We start from the raw sequence: 19,361 nt of genomic DNA on the forward strand, positions 1-19,361 counted from the left end.
CTTTTGGCCGGGCGCAGTGGCTCACACCTGTGATCCCAGCACTTTGGGAGGCTGAAGCAGGTGGATCACTTGAGGTCAGGAGTTCGAGATCAGCCTGGCCAACATGGTGAAACCCCATCTGTGCTAAAAATACAAAAATTAATTGGGTGTGGTGGCAGGTGCCTATAATTCCAGCTACTCAAGGGGCTGAGGCAGGAGAATTGCTTGAACCTGGGAGGCAGAGGCTGCAGTGAGCCAAGATTGCACCATTGCACTCCGGCCTGGGTGACAAGAGTGAAACTCCTTCTCAAAAAAAAAGAAAAAAAGTGTCTCTTTTTTTGTATGATTTTGATTCCTTCTTGTATGCCTCTTATTCTTTTCAAAATACTTTTCTTTTGAGACAGGGTGGAGCGCAGTGGTGCAATCAAAGCTCACTACAGCCTCGACTTCTTGGGCTCAAGCAATCCTTCTGACTCAGACTCCTGAGAAGCTGGTACTACAGGCATGTGCCACCACACCTGGATAATTATTTTATTTTATTTTTTTAAGATATGGGGTTTTGCTATGTTGCCCAGGCTGGTCTCAAACTCCTGGCCTCAAGCAGTCCTCCTGTGTTGGCCTCTCAAAGTGTTCAGATTACAGGTGTGAGCCACCATACCTGGCCTCAAAATACTTTTAATTATCTTCATCTGAAGTTCTTGGGGGAAGGGGATGAACGGTGTCTGTTGACTCTCATTTATGGTAAATGGCTTCCATGTGTGTTTTGTCTTTTAGATTATGAGTTCATCTTCAGGGGAGCTCTACCTGAGGATATTTTGTGTAGCCAGATTGAGGGCAAGTTTCCACAAACTGGGCTGACTTTGTTTTGCCAGTCAAGTCATTTCACTTCTTTATCTGGGGTCACTATGCTAATTCTTGGTTTGGAGTTTCTAGTGCATGTGAGTAGAATAAATTTATATATATATAAATTTGCAATCTCGGTTCACTGCAACCGCCTCCTCCTGGGTTCAAGAAATTCTCCTGCTCCAGCCTCCTGAGTAGCTGGAATTACAGGTGCCCACCACCACACCTAGCTAATTTTTGTATTTTTAGGAGATACGGGGTTTCACCATGTTGGCCAGGCTGGTCTCGAACTCCTGGCCTCAGGTGATCCGCCTGTCTCAGCCTCCCAAAGTGCTGGGATTGCAGGTGTGAGCCACCACTCCTGCCCAATAAATTTATATTTTAAAAGACCTATGTGAGAATAGATTCTACTTATTTTCATCATAGCATTAATTTGTTTCCAGTGACTACTAGGATGTCAGCTCCAGGAAAGCAGGGCCTTTATTTCTCTGATTTTGGTTGATAACCCCAGTGTCTAGAGCAGAACTTGGAACACAGTAGACATTCAATAAGTGTTTGGTGAAAGACAGAATTGAATACCTGCTTCACAGTGTGATGATGTCAGTAGCATTTGAACCAGAGCAACTCCAACTTGAATAGGGGCTGGGTAAAATGAGGCTGAGACCCACTGGGCTGCATTCCCAGATGGTTAAGCCATTCTAAGTCACAGGATGAGATCAGCACAACATACAGGCCATGAAGACCTTGCTGATAAAACAATTGCAGTAAAGAAGCCCGCTAAATCTCACCAAAACCAAGACGGCCACAAGAGTGACCTCTGGTCATCCTCACTGCTACACTCCCACCAGCGCCATGACAGGTTACAGATGCCATGGCAACATCAGGAAGTTACCCTACATGGTCTAAAAAGGGGAGACATGAATATTCTACCCCTTGTTTAGCATATAATCAAGAAATAACCATAAAAATGGGCAACCAGCAGCCCTCAAGGCTGCTCTATCTATGGAGTAGCCATTCTTTTATTCCTTTACTTTCCTAATAAACTTGCTTTCATTTTACTGTATGGACACCCCTTGAATTCTTTCTTGCAGGAGGTCCAAGAACCCTCCCTTGGGGTCTGGGCCGGGATCCCTTTCCTGTAACGATGGGGAGAATAAATGGTGTGTCAGGACTGTGTTTGCCTGCAGGTAGCAGAGTGTCCCATTAGAAATGGGGTCTTTTGTCTCATATAGATGCTGTTGCTGATTCGGGGGTGCAATGATATCTAATGGCTCTGTGATTTTCTTGGGCTTTGTCTTATGGTTGCAAGATAGTTACTGTAGCTCCAGACATCACATCCACATTCAAGGCAGAGGGAAAAGGGAAAAAATAGGAGTAAAAGGGAAGCAGCAGTGACATTTTCCCTTTTATTAGGAAGGTAAAAGTTTTTCTGGAAGCCTAACAGCAAATTGCTGCTTTGATCTCATTTGCCGGAAATGGGTCACATGGGGATTCCAGAAACAAGGGAACTTGGAAAGTGAGCTTTTCCCTTTATCTAGACTCTATAGATACGTAAATGAGGACAGGGACTTGAGATACCGGTGGAGGTATATGCCAAATGAGACATATACATACTTTACATGTAAAGCACAAAGCAAACCCTTAGAAAAGAGTGCCTACTTGCCTAATAACCATTATTGTTGCCATTTAAAGCTTTGCAGTCTCTGTGATCCTGTTGGCATCACATATTCTTCGCTTCTGGAACCAGCAGGCACCAAGGTACTTGGACCCCTAATGGTCTCCCTCCCTTCCTCCTTGTTCTGTTCAGAGCACTAAAGCCCTTTAAAAAAAAAAAAAAAAGCCAAATTACATTTTTCAATGTGAGCTACTTCCTGCTCTCATTAACTCCATCTTCTATGATTTGGCCAGAACCTGCTGCCAGTCTGAAGGAGTTGGGGGAATGTACAAGTCAAAGATCCCTCAGGCACAGAACCAGGTCAGTGTCAAGGTCACTCCCAAGGACACAGAGATGAAAACAGCGGAAGAGCCCAGCCCGAGTCTTGGGGAGACCCTGGAGTGGCTGAGAAAGGAGCTGGTAAGGTTTTGCATTTCTTTTCCTTGATTCCCCGACCACGTATTTTCCAAGGATCTCTAGTTTTCCCTCCCAGATCCCCCGTGGGGCCAAGGCTGCAGGCTACGGTATGGACCCTGCAGTCTCCTCTCTGGGACCTGCCACACAATGCACAATTGTGATCTCAGGTGCGGGGATAAGTAGGTCATGGCCTACATAGGAGGTGCTGGGTGTGGTGCTGGCCAGACTGGTTTTAGAAAGACACTGAGTCCTCGGTGTGAGCCCAGCTCTGCTGCTGTGTGGCTCTAGCAGGGACCTTACCTCTTTGAGCCTCAGTTTCCTTACCAAAAAATGGGAACAACACTACTACCAATATCGTATGGGGTATTGTAAGGATTCACTGAAGAGATGCTTGTAATCCTCTTAACAAATACTTGGCACATTGATGTTGGCTATTATAATCCTGACCCAGATGGACATGCGCACACCCAATGTCTTAGCCTGGGTTCTCTAGAAAGCAGAGGCTTGGACAAGGATTGAGAAACCAGCACTTTATTTGGAAGTACAAGCCCAGGGTGGTGATAGGGAGGAACATAGGGTGTGGCAGCAGAGGCCAATGCTATGCCAGGCAATTACGCCAGACATTGTATTACCAAGCAGCCTACGGCTTCAGAAGGCACCTCAAGGAGGCCCAGTGGGTGTCTCAGCAGCTGAGATGTTCTGCAGGGGTTGAAGGAGGAACTGCACATTGGGGGAGAGAGAACGAGAGGAAATTCATCTGCCCAGCAGATTCCTGTCTCTCATTTCCCATTGGCAAGGGCCTCCCCCATGGAGCACTAACTCTCCTGAACCTGTGTTATGTTACTTGGTCCCGCGGTTGCTGCTCAGGAACCTTTCATTACGGTATTTTCTCCAAGTCCGGAAAAAGAGGGGTGCCCCCAAGTGTGTGGGGACACCTGCCAGGAGAGAGGAGGCAGTTCAGGAAACCTCAGAAGAGGTTTGTTTCTCTACACACCCACTTCTTATTCTGGGGAGAGACAGGATTGTCCGAAAATGACCTTTCTGGGTTGCCAGGCAACAGGCCAGCTGGGACCCAACCCTTTCATCACCCCAGAGGAAGGGCTGACCCAGTAGGGCTTCTCATGGGACCAGGGGATTCCAGCAGCAGGGACTGCAGCTTCCCACAGTCAGCAGGCATCCAGCGCTGGGCAGCTGTCTTCCTCATGCTCCCTGAAACTGTGGGTGCCTGGGTGCCTCAATATCACCTCCGTGCTGGGAACCCCACTGTGGTCTTACAGTCACATACTCAGAAATGGTGCTGAAGGTTGGACAAAAATATGTGCAGGAGGAAAACCCTAAAATTGAGAAAACACAGAGTGAATGTTTTCTGAGGAAAAAATGGGCCCAGGACCACTCGCTCTGCAGCCTGAGTTGTCCCAGTGTTCTGAGGGAGGCCAGCTACACCTTTGCTTCACGTCTTTCCTTTTTTTTTTTTTTTTTTTTTGAGACAGAGCCTCACTCTGTCACCCAGGCTGGAGTGTGCAGCGGCACGATCTTGACTCACTACAACCTCTGCCTCCTCGGTTCAAGCGATTCCCCTGCCTCGGCCTCCCCAGTAGCTGGGATTACAGGCGCATCCACCATGGCTGGTTAATTTTTTTGTAGTTTTAGTAGAGACCAGGTTTCACCATGTTGGCCAGGCTGATCTTGAACTCCTGACCTCAGGCAATCTGCCCACCTCAGCCTCTCAAAGTGCTGGGATTACAGATGTGAGCCACTGTGCCCGGCCTCAAGTCTCTCTTTCTAGCTACCTATTCTCTTGGCAGTGTTACTCATGCTTGGGTAGAGGATGCAGACTTGGTCTTCTCACTTGTAATCAGCTTGTCACAAAAATGAAAACACTATTTTTAGTGGGGAAATAATGTTCATAAGTATCTCTTGCAAAGAGAGGCAGAGAAAGAGAGAGGCTGAGAATCTGTATATCTAACCATGTGTTGCCCCGACCAGCTTCGGAAGGAAAAACGGAAGCATTTGCGGTGGTTGCCTCTGGGGAAGGATGCTTGAGTTAGGGATAAAGTAAGGTGGGTGGGAGAGACTTTTAAATATATGTCCTTTTGTAGCTTTGCAGTTTTCTATCATGTGTGAAGGATTACTTAGTCAGAAAATAGAATGTTAGCATTTTTAAAGAGAAAGCAAATTTTGGGAGCTGAGTTGGGAGGATCGCATGAGCCCAGGAGTCTGAGACCAACCTGGGCAACAGGGCAAGACCCTGCCTCTACAAAAAGTACAAAATTTAGCCGGGCGTGGTGGTGTGCACCTGGAGTCCCAGCTACTCGGGAGGCTGAGGTGGGAGCATCAGTTGAGCCCAGGAGCTCAAGGCTGCAGTGAGCCGTTATCGCCCCACTGCACTACAGCCTGGGCAACAGAGTGAGACCCCACCTCAAAAATAAATAAATAAATAAATAAACAGAAAGAAAAAGAGGGAAAATGTATGGGAAAAAATTCCCAGGGAAAAATCGGAGAAAGAAAGGAGATGGCTGAAGATGATAGTATAGTTGTAATACAGCAGTTCTGAAACTTTTGGGTCTTCGGACCCCTTTATGCCCAGAAAATTAAGGCCACCAAAAAGCTTTCGTTTATGTGAGTTATATAGAACAATACTGACTGAATTAGAAGCCAAAGCTGAGACATTTTAATATATTTACTAATGCATTCTAAAATAATAACAAACTCATAATATGTTAATAAAACATTACTCATTCAAAATCACTGTATTTTTCAAAGCAAATATTTAGTGGGAAGAGTATCCCCATTTTACATTGTTGCAAATTGCTTTAATGTCTGTCTTAATAGAACACAGCTGGATTCTCATAGCGGCTCCTGCATTCAATCTGTTGAGATATTACATGTCATTAGCTTCTGGAAAACTCCACGGTATGCTCATAAGAAAATGAAAGCAAAAAAAGGAAAATAATATCTTAGTATTGTAATCAAAGTAGTTTTGACCTCGCTGACCCTTTGAAAGGATTTTCCCATGGGCAAATTCATTCAGTCCTCATGAAAGCCTTGAAAAGTAAGCAATTTGCTTTCTGCTTTGCAGAGCAAGAAACTGAGGCATTGGTGGATATGGCTCCTGTGAGGTTGTGCGAATCACAAGTGGGCTTGTCTCTGATGAGACAGAGAGGGAAGGGGCTTGATGGGGAAACATCCAGGGCTCCGCGCATCCCTTCACAGGCTCCTTCTCTCTCCTAGTCTGAGATGCAGATTCAAGACCAGAGGCTCCTGCTCACACTGAGGCATCTTCACAGTGTCCTGGAGGAGCTGCGTGCTGACAGCGCCCACTGGGAGGACACCAGGTCCAGCGGAGGGACATCCCCCATCAGAGCTCGAGCAGGCTCTGAAGGCAGGGGCTGCCAGCCTGTTTGCTCAAGGGGTCTGGCCCAGCTCCTCCGAGGGGAAGAGAGCAGACGAAGCTCTCTCCCTTAATTGGACAGAGATGACACTGCGCTTTAACAGTCTCACCATTAGTCTAACCTTTCACTGTGATGTTTTAGGGGCAGAGTGTTGGAATGGGAATCAGAAAGCCAGGGCTCTGGGTTCACTTCTGCCCTCATCTGCTGTGCGTCCCTGGATCTGTCACTCAACTTCTCTGTGTCTCTGGTTCCTTTTCTGTCACTTGGGATTTCTTGGTGAGGCACACATAAGGTATTGGATGTGAACACACTTTTCAACTGAAAACACAAATGTGCTCTAGTGCTCTGGCAAGCACCATGGCAGTAACCCTATCCTTGGAAATTTCTCACAAGGCAATTGTTAAAACAAAGAACTAGATGTGCAGTAATGTTTACCAAGTGTTGCCGTGGTGAAAATTCCAAACCCTGTGTAGTGACTTAGTGGCTGTTTTCTGTCTTCCCAGGAAGCCTTCCCATTCCCCTTCATCTGATAACATATCAAGCCCTGTAAACACCCTGGCCATAAGCACGGGTATATTACCAGGCCTGGCCAATGATATAATTCATGGTTGCCCTAAAAAGATGATTGGCCCAATGGATGGGCATGTGAACCAACAGAGCCAATTACCGACCTTCCCTGAGATTGCTACCTGGATGCTCTTTCTATTACACTTAGAAGACTGAGGCTGCTGGTGGCCATGTTCCTACCAGGTAAAGAAGAACTGTCTGCAGTAGGAAGGAAAGAGGCTAATCTCCAAAGAGAAGTAGAGAGAGGGCCACACAGCAGTTGGACAGAGAGGAAGAGCTCTGGCTCTTTTTGGTCCCTGGTTTTAGGTCTTAGTTTTGTGAGTTACTCCTGCATTCTTTCCAGCGACCAAAGACAGTCAATTTCACCCCCCACCACAGCCACACACATCAATTTGTTTTTGGTTAAGCTGATTTGAGCAGTTTCCCTTATTTGCAGCTAGAATGGTCCTGAGGAATACGATCCAGATATTCAAAGAATCACAGAGGAGAAATCAATAGGGAAATGGCATTCCATTCAATGAGGGTTTGTGACAACAATGTCCGTAACAGCAGGCAACCAGGCTTGTGACACAGCAGAGACACTCAGTTGTGTGGGGTGCTGCAGTCATAACTGAAAAATTACATCTGCCTATAAGAAAGACTAAAACAGAAAATGTGAAAATAAAAAAGTCATGGTGTTAAGATGGTCTGATGATTAGTAGGCCTTTTTGTTTTTGAAAATCTACCTGTGTGTTGCTAGAACATTGTTTTTATGGCTTTGAAAAAGTAAATCGATTGCATGTAGAGGCCGAGTGGAGGGGGTGCATTCTAAGTATAATGCTTGTAGTCAGATCCACCTGTGATTTTTATATTTGATAATATAAATGATAGCTGCTCTGTGATGCTGGGGCTGGGTTCCTGCAAACCACCTTTTGGTGTTACCAGCTGCTCCCTGTTAGAGTTTATTAGGCTTTGCCGATATACAGGGTGGAGTTAGACTACAAGTCTACAGGAGAGAAAAGGGTCTTGCTCCTTCTTCTTGTTTCCCTGTGGGCCTCCTGTTCTTATGAGCATCTCCCAGCAATGTTTCTTCACTACAGGCAGCAGTTCCTTCATGAAGCACCAGACTTCTCCAGGATCCCAGTTCCAGACTCCCTGGGCCCCTTCCAGGAGCTCAGAGACATCAGCTTCAGATGCCAGTCCCTCTTCCCTTGAAGTGTGGGTCCCTGCCTTACCTACCTGGCCCTTCCCTGAGCTCCGCGACACCAGCCCCAGCTGAGCTGAGTTCCTTTCTCAGATATCTGAATTTAAGCTCCAGGGAATTCCTCCTCTAAGTTTTAAAGTTTTGATAGTTTCTGCCTCTTTGTTCCCTCAGCCCTGGAGATGGCAGATGCTTCCTGCAATTTCTACCTTAAAGTTCTTTTTATAACCTTTCAGTCACCCAGTTAACAACTTTATACCTAGTTAGCAATTCTTTATATTAAATTTTCTGTGTTAAAATAACTGGTGTGGTTTCTGTCTCCTACCTGTCCCAGACTGACACAGCTTTTTGCTGTTATTACCAATTGCCACTGTAACTGGTTACACTGGAAAGGCTAATGAATGGCACCTTATTATTGCTGCATGATTATGTTCTGACTTGTGAAACTATGACTGTTACAAATGGACAAGCTGACTAGCCACTATCATCCTGACAGATATCTGCCTGGCCATGCAAAGTAGAAATGACATTGGTCTCCCATGCCCAGTGCTAATCACTATCACCCTCTGTCTCTCCCTGCTTTCCACATTTGGGCCCAAAGACCAAAAAGCCCTGCCAACCCCTCCATCTACAATCTGGGAAAATAGACCTAGAGCCCCGGAACCTGCCCTTCTGGTGGGATATTTGTTGTTCTCCAAGACCCTACATTCGGAACCAATGTTCACTTCCTGATCCTACGTCAGAGAAAGCCAAGGCTGAGCCCAGATGCTGGACAAAGAGTTGGGATGGAAATGACATCTTCAGCGTTGGTCCTGGAGGGCTGGGTTGGAAATCATGGCCATGCAGGACAGTGAGCAGCAGAGGGAGCATGTGGATCTTGGTCTCAGGAAAATCGAGGGCTTTCTCTGTTAAGGCAGCAAAAACAGGACTGCACACCTAAGTCTGGCATCCAGGATGAGGAGAGGAGGGGACAGAGATGGAAAAAGGATTCAGGAGGTCAGAAACTAAAAATTTAGGAGCAAGAAGAACAGTTCAAGATGTGAAACCTAGAGTGGGTCAGGGCGGCAAGTCAGGGCTTACTTATACTGTGACTGATTAGAAATGATCTAATCTCTCACACCTTTACATGAGAGCCAGCTTCCAGTCCTGGGTCAGCTGTGACACCTTACGGAGCCCATGTGTTGTGGCGTATATTGGTGTGTAACAAATTGCCTCCAAACTTAAACACAGCAATCCCTTTATTATTGCAACAGCCATTTATTATTGTTGTAAATTATGTTTTTCATAGTTCTGGGCTCAGCTGAGTGGTTCTTGGCTTTGGGTCTCTCAAATGATTGCAGTCAGGTGGTATCTCAAAGGCTGATTTGTTCCCCTCTGGCAGGTGATGCTGGCCTTAGCTGAGGCTGTCAGCTGGAATGCCTATACATGACCCTCCAGGTGGCCAGTCTTCCTCATAGCATTGTGTCAAGGGTTGGGCTCTACTTTCTGGTCTTTCTGCATCTTTTCAGGTCCACTCCCACTGCTAAAGATTTTACTCTCCTGCTATTTCTTTAAGTCGCAGTTTATAGCGAGGGAATCTGATTGGTCAGCTTAACTTTTGACACCCATCATCATACATAGGTAATTAAAAGGGAGGACTTTGACATCAGGCTGCCTGGGTTTGAATACCAGATCTGCATCTTATCAGCTCTCTAACCTTGGGCATATAACATAAGTTTTCTATGCTTTAGTTTGTTCTTCTATAAAGTGGGGATAATAGAAATTACCGCATAGGACTATTGAGCAAATGCAATGAGTCAACATGTTCCTGGCACATAAGCAGTGCTCAGTAAATCTTAGCAATTATTATTAATAATGACAGCTACTATTTTATTTTATTTTATTTTATTTTACTCTTAAGTTCCAGGATACAAGTACAGAACGTGTAGGTTTGTTACATAGGTATACGTGTGCCATGGTGGTGTACTGCACCTATCAACCCGTCATCTAGGTTTTGAGCCCCGTGTGCATTAGCTATTTGTGCTAATACTCTCCTTCCCCTTGCCCCCCACCACCGACTGGCTCCAGTGTGTGTTGTTCCCCTCCCTGCGCCCATGTGTTCTCATTGTTTAACTCCCAGTTACGAATGAGAACATGCAGTGTTTGGTTTTCTGTTCCTGTGTTAGTTCGCTGAGGATGATGGCTTCTAGCTTCATCCATGACCCTGCAAAGGACATGATCTCATTTGATTTTCTGGCTGCATAGCACTCCACTGTGTATATGTACCACATTTTCTTTATCCAGTCTATCATTGATGTGCATTTGGGTTGGTTCCATGTCTTTGCTATTGTAAATAGTGCCGCAATAGATGACTACCTTTACCTTTTTTTTTTTTTTTTCTTTGACACGGAGTTTTGCTCTTGTTGCCCAGGCTGGTATGCAATGGCATGATCTCAGCTCACCACAACCACTACCGCCTATGTTCAAGCGATTCTCCTGCATCTGCCTCCCAAGTAGCTAGAATTACAGGCATGCGCCACCACGCCTAGCTAATATTGTATTTTTAGTAGAGACAGGGTTTCTCCATGTTGGTCAGACTGGTCTCAAATTCCTGACCTCAGGTGATCTGCCCGCCTTGGCCTCCCAAAGTGCTGGGATTACAGGCGTGAGCCACTGCGCCTGTCTGATAGCTACCATTTTTAAAGTCAGGATAGTTTAGTGATTGTAAATACAGCCTGGAGCCTCATTGCCTGTGTTCAAATCCCAGCTCTACAATATACTGATTGTGTGCCCTTGGGCAAGTCATTAAACTCTCTATGCCTTGGTTTTATCATCTATAGAATGGGGATAATAGTATTGCCTATCTCCTGGGGTTTTTGTGAGGAATAAATGAGTTAATACATGGAAAACACAACAGTGCTTGTCATCTAACAACTATGTGTCATGTAAGCTATTCATCGTCATTATCAATCATCTGCCCTAACTACCAGCACCACACAAGGCATTGTCAAGATCTTATTGCACTAAACACACTCAACATCTCTGCAAGGGTGATATTAAAACTCCATTTTATGGATGAAAGAACTGAAGTTTAGTTGAGCTAAGTTGCCCAAGAAAAAGCACAATGAGTAAATGGCAGTAGTGGCACTGAATCTCAGGTCTATCTCCTGCCTAAGCAGAGCTTTTACTATGATATGATGTTGCTCTTCTGATCAGCCACAGTGGGGGAGGGGTGCCATGAAGAGAAGAAGCAGTGATGTCAGGCTCATAGGATCCCTGCTCCCTCCTCTGGCAGGGTCTGGTGAAAGACAATCTCTAATGTGTGTGAAGGCAACTCTAGGACAATACCTCTGTTATCTCTCTAGTAAGTAAGCAGACACAGAATCTGGCGACCCCAATAATGCACACCCATCCCTGTCCCAGCATATCTTGAGCCCCAGTTCTGTCCTGTCTCTGCCACTCTGCTTTGTTTTGCCCAAACCCTCCCCAGGTCATGGGGACAGCTCCTGTTTCACTGGGCTGAGGTCAGTCTCACTGGACCAAAATCAAGGTGTTGGTCAGACTACTCCCTGCTGACTCCAACAGAGAATTCCTTCCTCGCCTCTTCCAGTTTCTCGTGGCTGCTGGTAGTCCTTGACTTAGGCTGCATAACTTCAGTTTCTGTCTCTGTCTTCTCATAGCTTTTTGCTCTGTGAGTGTTAAATCTCCCTCAATCTACCTCTTATAAGGAATCACATAATTGTATTTATTGCACCTGGATAACACAGGATAATCTCTGCATGTCAAGATTCTTAATCACATCTCTAAAGACTTTCACCTGCCTTTCTTTCCCTATAAGGTAACATATAAGGATTAGGATGTGGAGGCCATTTTTCAGTTTACCACAATAGGTGATCAACAGAAGGGAATTTCCCTCTCATTGCTTCTGGAAAGCATTCTCTGGCCAATGTGCAGGGCTAAGCAGAATCTCACATAGCTGCAGATTACCTTGGTGGCTGTCAGAAGAGTTTATCTTTGTTGAACACCTACAATGCACAGGCATTGTAACAGACTTGACCAGTGAGTACGTGTTAATATTTCCATTTGACAGCGGAGAAAATTGTGACCCAAGGAAGCAAAAGCAGGACAATTACAAACAGATGAAACTGAAGTTTCAAAGTTGAGCTTCTGACAAATGTGTTTAGATTTCGTACGTGCGCCAGCGAAGACTAGGGTAATTACGCTGTGTGTGGGCGCCACCTAGTGTCCATACAGAGCAATTCTTCCGTGAATCAGCCCGTTCCGGGTTGCGTGTCTGGCTCCCTATCAGCTTTCCCATTGTGCGGCATCTTATTGGGAGGACCATGGACCAAGAGGCTTTCTGGCCCCAGATATCTGCGTTTGAACTTTAGCTCTGCCACGGACAGAGTGATCTGGGGCCTCCTTTTCTGATCCTCCACTTATCCTTAACTCTAAAATAAAAATGACACCTCTCAGAGCTGTGGAGAGGATGTTGGAAAATGCTTTGTAACAAACTGGGAATAACCGGAGAGAATGGAAAGAAACATTGTCTGCAGTTGATCAGGCTTGGATTCATTTAAAAAAATACTTAATGTGCACCTGCTGTGTGTCGGGCACTGTTCTGGATGTGGGAATGTCACAACAAATAAAACAGACAAAATTTGTGTTTTCGTGTGGTTAATAGTCCGCATTCCAGTTTTTGAGTCATTCATTCATTCATTTACAAATATGTTTCTAGCACTCCTGTGTGCAGCACTTTCACAAGCAATGGGCACAGAGGGTATCTAATATGGCTGGAACCCAAGAAGCCGGGGGAACGGGATGGAGCAAGTCCAGGTTTGTGGGGCCTGAAGCTTATACAATTTAGAGTATCAATCACATTAAGAGAAAGAATGCAAAATCAGAAATACAGAATTAGGCTAGAAAGAGTTTTTTTAATAATGAGAGATGAAATAAACTTTAGCTGGCAAAAATCACAAAACATAAAATCTAGGAAAATAGCACAATATTAGCTGCATGATATGGCTCTATAATAATTTTTCTCTACATTTTTTTCTGTATCTTGTTTGACCATCTAGTGATGACAACAATTTTGTTATTTTATTTTCTTCAAAGAGACTGGAAATAATTCAGTCTGTCCTCTACAAGATTAATTTTTTTGTGTGGTACTTTAAACAATTTAAACGTTGTAAAAATGCCATGTATATTTTTGGGATTATTGTCAATTTTGGGGAAACCTCTACGTTCCTTTCATATGTGAGCTGTAAGCCTTCTTGTAAGTGACTAATTTTAAATAGTATTTGAGGGGATGGTACGTTATCCAATTTATTGTTGCTGTCCCTATTGTAGGGGTGTATTAGGAGTTCTATATTTTCTTCCTGTATGTCAGTATTTCATGTTAAATAATTGAGAAATTAAAACTTTCCCATTGTATTTATATGATTCACTCCTTTTAATTACTTAGATTACCAAACAATCTAAGTCTATTAATTACTTTTGTTGCCGGAAAAGGGGGTCTTGATCCAGACCCCAAGAGAGGGTTCTTGGACCTCGCACAGGAAGGAATTCAAGGAGAGTCGCAGAGGGCACTGAGAAGAAGTAGTTTTAGCGAAAGCTACTCAGTTATAGAGTAGGGCGTCCTCAGAAAGCAAGAGGAGAAATACCTCATCTTTAAGTTTTTCTTATAGAGGGCATGTATCTATGTAAAGATTAAGATATGTATACATGTGGGTGGACTAACAGCATGACAAAATTTAGTGCTTTGTTGATTTAAAGAAAGTTATCCTTGGCATTTTAGTGTATACATCCATCAAAATGACTACAATCAAAAATACCCATCAAGATGACTGTAATTATCTTGAAAGCACATATTGTTATGGATACCGGGACATCTGGACTTTCCGTTGTTGTAGGAGTGTGTCCTCGCAGGTGTCTTTGTTTTCTCAACTGTAAACGTCTTATGAACATGGGTCATAACTGGCCAGGAATGGGTCTTGCTAATTTTACGATAGAGTCGATTTTAAAATGGTGTGACCCTGGCTCTCCTATGCTCCTGTTTCCCTAACACTTTGATTTGAAATGTGTCTATTTCTCTTAATGAATCACTACTTTTGTTATGATCTGCAGGCTAGTTCATCTGTAAGCACCTGACATGGCGAAGGCAGAGATGGCCAAAGAAGACATGAGCCAATACAATGAGATCATAAACATGCAGCTTCCTACGTGGATGTATTAGCTGTTTACAGCACTGCCGCATGTTTGTGCTCTATGAACACAAATGAGACTCTGATATCTCCTAGTTTGTGCAATTCCTATTACAAAGGATGAAAAAATGTGCAGTGCATTTATAATTGCATATGTTGTGTTGTCAGATAGATTTCAGGTAGACAGAAGGAAAGAACTTCTGCTTTAACTGGGCTTTGATGAGAACCAAATCCTCTGCTTATAGTTTAATATGTCTGATGATTGGAAGAATTCTCGACAGACTAGTTTCTGACTCTGTATGTTTCAAATTTTGTTTCTTATCCAATACATACGTACTCCTGATGCTATGCTTTAAAACGATTTATGGCCCTGTACCTTTGTGTCACAGTGCAGGATGAGTCAGTATGGTGGGCCGTAGATGTGTTCCTGGAAGCCATTCCTAACTAAGATAGATAGCAATGACTTGACTATAGATCAAAGTGACTGTAGACCACATAAATAGATCCCTCTGAACCTGTATTAAGTGTACATGTAACTCAGCTCTGCCTCAGCCACACCCTTCAGCTACTTCATTGCCACCCACACAGTGTGACAGAGAGAGTTAAAGTGGAAAGAGACATCCATCTTCAAAGATTATGGTAAAATATCTTATTTTTGAAAACTTTACAAAAACACACGCCCATATGAAAACACTGCTATGCTTCTCCCAGGGCTTTGGAGGAGGCCTTGCAAGTGAGGGTCCTGAAACTGAAGATTCCTAGTTGTTACGGTAAATCCACCCACATGAAATGAAGCCAGAATTACAAGTAAGAGGGAGACCATGTAGGGCCCTGTAGTTATTAGGAGGAAGTTTGAGTTTTTTTCTAAGAACAACAGGAAGGCTTAAAAGGCTTTGAAAGGGAAACCCGCTGGTTGTGGTTGGAGGATTACCTAGGTGCCGAGGCAAGAGACTGAAGGCACAAACTGTTTCAGTATAATAAAGGAAATAGTTAGAATAAGAATAGTCATAATACCAATTAGACAGAGATGATCATAAACCATTACCAATCATTATTATAAACATTATTAATCATTAGCTTTTGATATTACTCTTTGTTGCATTACTAATATAACCTAGGAGTAACCGGCGGGTATAGGAACAGGTGCTGAAGGGACATTGTGAGAAGTGACCTAGAAGGCAAGAGGTGAGCCTTCTGTCATGCCTGCATAAGGGCTGCTTGAGGGCTCCTTGGTCAAGCGGTAATGCCAGTGTCTGGGAAGGCACCCCTTACTTAGCAGACTGCGAAAGGGTGTCTCCTTTCCTTGGAGGAGTCAGGGAACACTCCGCTCCACCAACTTCTTGTGGAAGGCTGGATATTATCCAGGCCTGCCCACAGTCATCCCAAGGCCTAAACCCCTCCCTGTGGTACAGTGCTTCAGTGGTCACGCTCCTTGTCCACTTCCATGCTCCTCCCGCACTCCTGGTTCCTCTTTGAAGTTCACAGTAGATAGTGGTAGAAGAAATAGTAAAAGTCTCAAAGTCTTTGATCTTTCTTATAAGTGCAGAGAAGAAAACGCTGATGTATGCTGCCTTCTCTCTCTGCTTCCTGCTACCTAAAAGGGAAGGGCCCCCTATCCTGTAATCAGGTGACTTGCTTCACCTTGTCAATCACTTAGAAGATTCACCCTTGTTACCCTGCCCGCTTGTCTTGTATGCAATAAATATCAGTGAGCTCAGCCGTTTGGGGCCACTACCGGTCTCTGCATCTTGATGGTAGTGGTCCCCCAGGCCCAACTGTTTTCTCTTTATGTCTTTGTCTTGTGTCTTTATTTATTACAATCTCTTGTCTCTGCACACGGGGAGAATACCCGCTAAGTCAAGTAGGGCTGGACCCTGCAGCTCTTAATAGGATTTGATCTATATTTTGAGAGAGTCTCTCTGTTGTCCAGGCTGGAGTGCAGTGGCCCATACTCCGCTCACTGCAATCTCTGCTTCCCCGGTTCAAGCGATTTTCCTGCCTCAACCTCCCAAGTAGCTGGGATTACACGCATCCATCACCACTCCCGGCTAATTTTTGCATTTTTAGTGGAGACAGGGTTTCACCATGTTGGCCAGTCTGGTCTGCAACTCCTGGCCTCAGGTGATCCGCCTGCCTTGGCCTCCCAAAGTGCTGGGATTACAGGCGTGAGCCACCACACCCGTCCACGATCTATATTTTTCAAAGACCCCTCTGGCTTCAGTGTGGAGCAGCGGTCTCCAACCTTTTTGGCACCAGGGACCAGTTCTGTGAAAGACAATTATTCCACAAGCTGGGTGGGCGCGGGGTCATGAGAGTCTCGTGAGGAGCGCGCAACCTAGATCCCTCGCATGCGCAGTTCACAATAGGTTTCGAGCTCCTGTGAGAATCTAATGCCTAGGCTGATGTGACAGGAGGCGAAGCTCAGGCGGTGAGGTTCGCTCGCCCGCTGCTCACCTCCTGCTATGCGGCCCTGTTCCCACCCGGGGTTGGGAACCCCTGGTGTAGAGAATGAGCTTTAGGGAGGCGAGTGACAGGAAGGAGACCGATCAGGAGGTTGGAGCTTTTCCAGGAGAGAGGTGGCTTAGACTAGGGTGGAGTGGGTGAAGATCTTGAGAAGGGATAGATTAAAGTCATATTTGAAGGTGGAGTGATGGGCTTGCTGATGGGTTGGCATTAAAGTAGACATGAGGGTGGCACCAAGGGTGTCTCCCAGACATCCTCTTGAATGGTTGCCGTGACACCATTTCCTGAGGTCAGAAATTGGGAGCTAAACTTCAATTTGAATCCTGTCTCTACAATTCCCAACCACGTGACCCTAAACAGGTTGCTATTTTTTTCCCCAGCCCTTTCCTTATTCAAAAGAGGGAAAACCAATAACTGCCTTGTGAGATTGTTTGAAAAGTAAATGAGAAAACCCATGAAAATGCCCAGCCAGGAGCCTGAACCTTATCAATAACCTTATATTGGATGGCATTGACGCTCCAAGATTTATTAGTATTTACTATCAAACTCAAGAGAGGAAACCAGATTTGCAGCCTGATACTCTTGCAGGATTTTTCTCAGGTTCTAGCACTTGGCTTTGGCTACTGATGATATTCCAGGCTGGAAAATATTTGCTGTCCCCAAAGGGCAGGTCAATGTGAATAATCTTTTTAATAATAATAATAATAGCTAATATTTGTAGAGCACTTATTATTGCTTGGCTCTTTACATGGTTCATTTTATTTATTTCTTACAATACCCTACGGCGCAAGTACTTTTATTATTTTCACTTTACAGATGAGAAAATCTGAGGTTCAAGGGATTACAGAATTTCTCCAGTGACCTCCAGCTAGTAAGTGGAAGAGAACAGACTGGACTGCATCATAGGGATGTTCAGAGATCAGCCAGAAGGATCACCTTTCACAACAGGACTATGGGGCCCAGGCCCGGTCCCTATCATGCCCCTGCACAGGTGTCTCGGGTCCGAGAGCCAGGACAAAGCCGGAGACTGCGCGCTAGGACCGGTGCGCCTTGCTCACTGTCTGCTTCTATCCCTCCTGCCCCGTCCACTGTCCCCACCAACTCCCCGCTCCCTCGTCCCTCTCAGTCACAGTCCGCTGCAGTCTACCGCACTGCCCTAACTCTGTCCGAGCCCCCAGCCGCCGCAGCCGCTGCGCCGTCCCTCAGCCCCGCCCCTCCCCGCCCCCTGCCTCCCGTCCCCGCCCCCTGCCGCCCGTCCCTCAGGCGCTGCCCCGCGCCGCCCCTCCATAGCCCTCGACGCCCCTCCACATGTCCTGTACGTCCCTCTCCATCCCCTGCATGCCCCGCGCCTCGCCCATTGCCCCGCCCCATCCCCTGTCAGTCCCGCCCATCGCCCACTACCCCGCCCCATCCCCTCCACGCCCCGCCCTCGCCCACTGCCCCGCCCCATCCCCTGTCAGTCCCACCCGTCGCCCATTGCCCCGCCTTCTCCACGCCCCGCCCCGCGCCTGCGGCGCATTGCAGACGCCCAGCGGCGCCAAGAACCCGGCGCCCCGGACTCGAAACGCTGACCTGGCGACTCCTCGCAGCCCCCTTCTCTGGCGCGCCACACCTCAGACCAGGCTTTGAAAGTAGGGCGCAGCCTGAGAGGCCGGCCGGACCCCGAGGGCTGTAGGCGGGCTGGGAGATGGGAGCCGCCACCACCCACATCCCCACACGCACCCGGCCACGGCGCCTCACCGCCCGGTTAGCTCGCGGCGCCAAGCCTGGAGGGTCCCGCCTGAGGAAGAAAGGTCGTCGCCCGCAGCCCAGCTGGGGCTGGGAGCGCGACCCGGGGTCTCCTCGCCCGCACGCGGAAGAAAATGGGCGCTGTGGCCTCAGTTTCCCTCTGTGAGCACCCGGCCCTGCATTCTGAAGAGTCGTCTGTGGAGGAGCCTTTGGCGTCCCCCTGCCCCTGAGGGTGGCCGTCAGCTCCTCCCAGCCCAGCACTTTGCTTTCCCCTCCCTCACCCCCCGAAGGGTCTCGCCCTTTCTGGCTCACCCCTCTCTCCCCACTCTCCTCTCCTCCCACTCCCCTCTCCCAGGGTCCCCGCCTGGTCTCCTTCCGGCCCCTTCCTCCCTCCCTCCCCGCCACCCTGCCCTTCCCTGGCAGGTTCCCACGGATTGGCCCCATCCCGTTAGCTTCACTTTGCACGAAGTCAGTTCAATCTAGAGATAGAAATAGCCTCCAGGACGTGGTGGGGGGGTGAGGTGGGGGGGAGTTTGTGTGCATATTTTGTGGCGAGGGGAAAAAGGGTAGGTAATATGTGTTTGGGAAAATCAATGTCTCAGGAATAGTAAATCGCAGGATTTGGGGTTTCTGCTTTTTTTTTTTTTAAAAGAAGTCCATCACTTAAAAAGTACAGTTTAGGCCGGGCGCGGTGGCTCACGCCTGTAATCCCAGCACTTTGGGAGGCCGAGGCGGGCGGATCACAAGGTCAGGAGATCGAGACCACGGTGAAACCCCGTCTCTACTAAAAAATACAAAAAAATTAGCCGGGCGCGGTGGCGGGTGCCTGTAGTCCGAGCTACTCGGGAGGCTGAGGCAGGAGAATGGCGTGAACCCGGGAGGCGGAGCTTGCAGTGAGCTGAGATCGCGCCACTGCACTCCAGCCTGGGCGACAGAGCGAGACTCTGTCTCAAAAA

General features: G+C 46.6%; 2 protein-coding genes across 3 annotated transcripts in view; both read left to right on the forward strand.

The window, feature by feature from the left end:
* The first annotated feature begins 2,704 nt into the window (after positions 1 to 2,704).
* On the forward strand, positions 2,705 to 7,533 carry C10H20orf202 (chromosome 10 C20orf202 homolog). The gene is made up of 2 exons (XM_025400271.1): positions 2,705 to 2,896; positions 6,125 to 7,533. Exons 1-2 carry the CDS (start codon positions 2,762 to 2,764, stop codon positions 6,356 to 6,358), a joined length of 369 nt encoding a protein of 122 aa, XP_025256056.1. The 5' UTR covers positions 2,705 to 2,761; the 3' UTR covers positions 6,359 to 7,533.
* Positions 7,534 to 18,203: 10,670 nt separating this feature from the next.
* RAD21L1 (RAD21 cohesin complex component like 1) overlaps positions 18,204 to 19,361 on the forward strand; it is a 35,029-nt gene continuing 33,871 nt past the window's right edge. Inside the window, exon 1 of one of the 2 annotated variants that reach the window (XM_025400421.1) lies at positions 18,204 to 18,567. The gene's annotated coding sequence lies outside the window, so the exon portion shown is untranslated. The remainder of the gene's footprint in view (positions 18,568 to 19,361) is intronic. The other variant, XM_025400420.1, reaches the window with a different exon arrangement.

Source organism: Theropithecus gelada, chromosome 10 (genome assembly GCF_003255815.1).
Source record: "Theropithecus gelada isolate Dixy chromosome 10, Tgel_1.0, whole genome shotgun sequence".
Classification (NCBI taxonomy): Eukaryota; Metazoa; Chordata; class Mammalia; order Primates; family Cercopithecidae; genus Theropithecus; species Theropithecus gelada.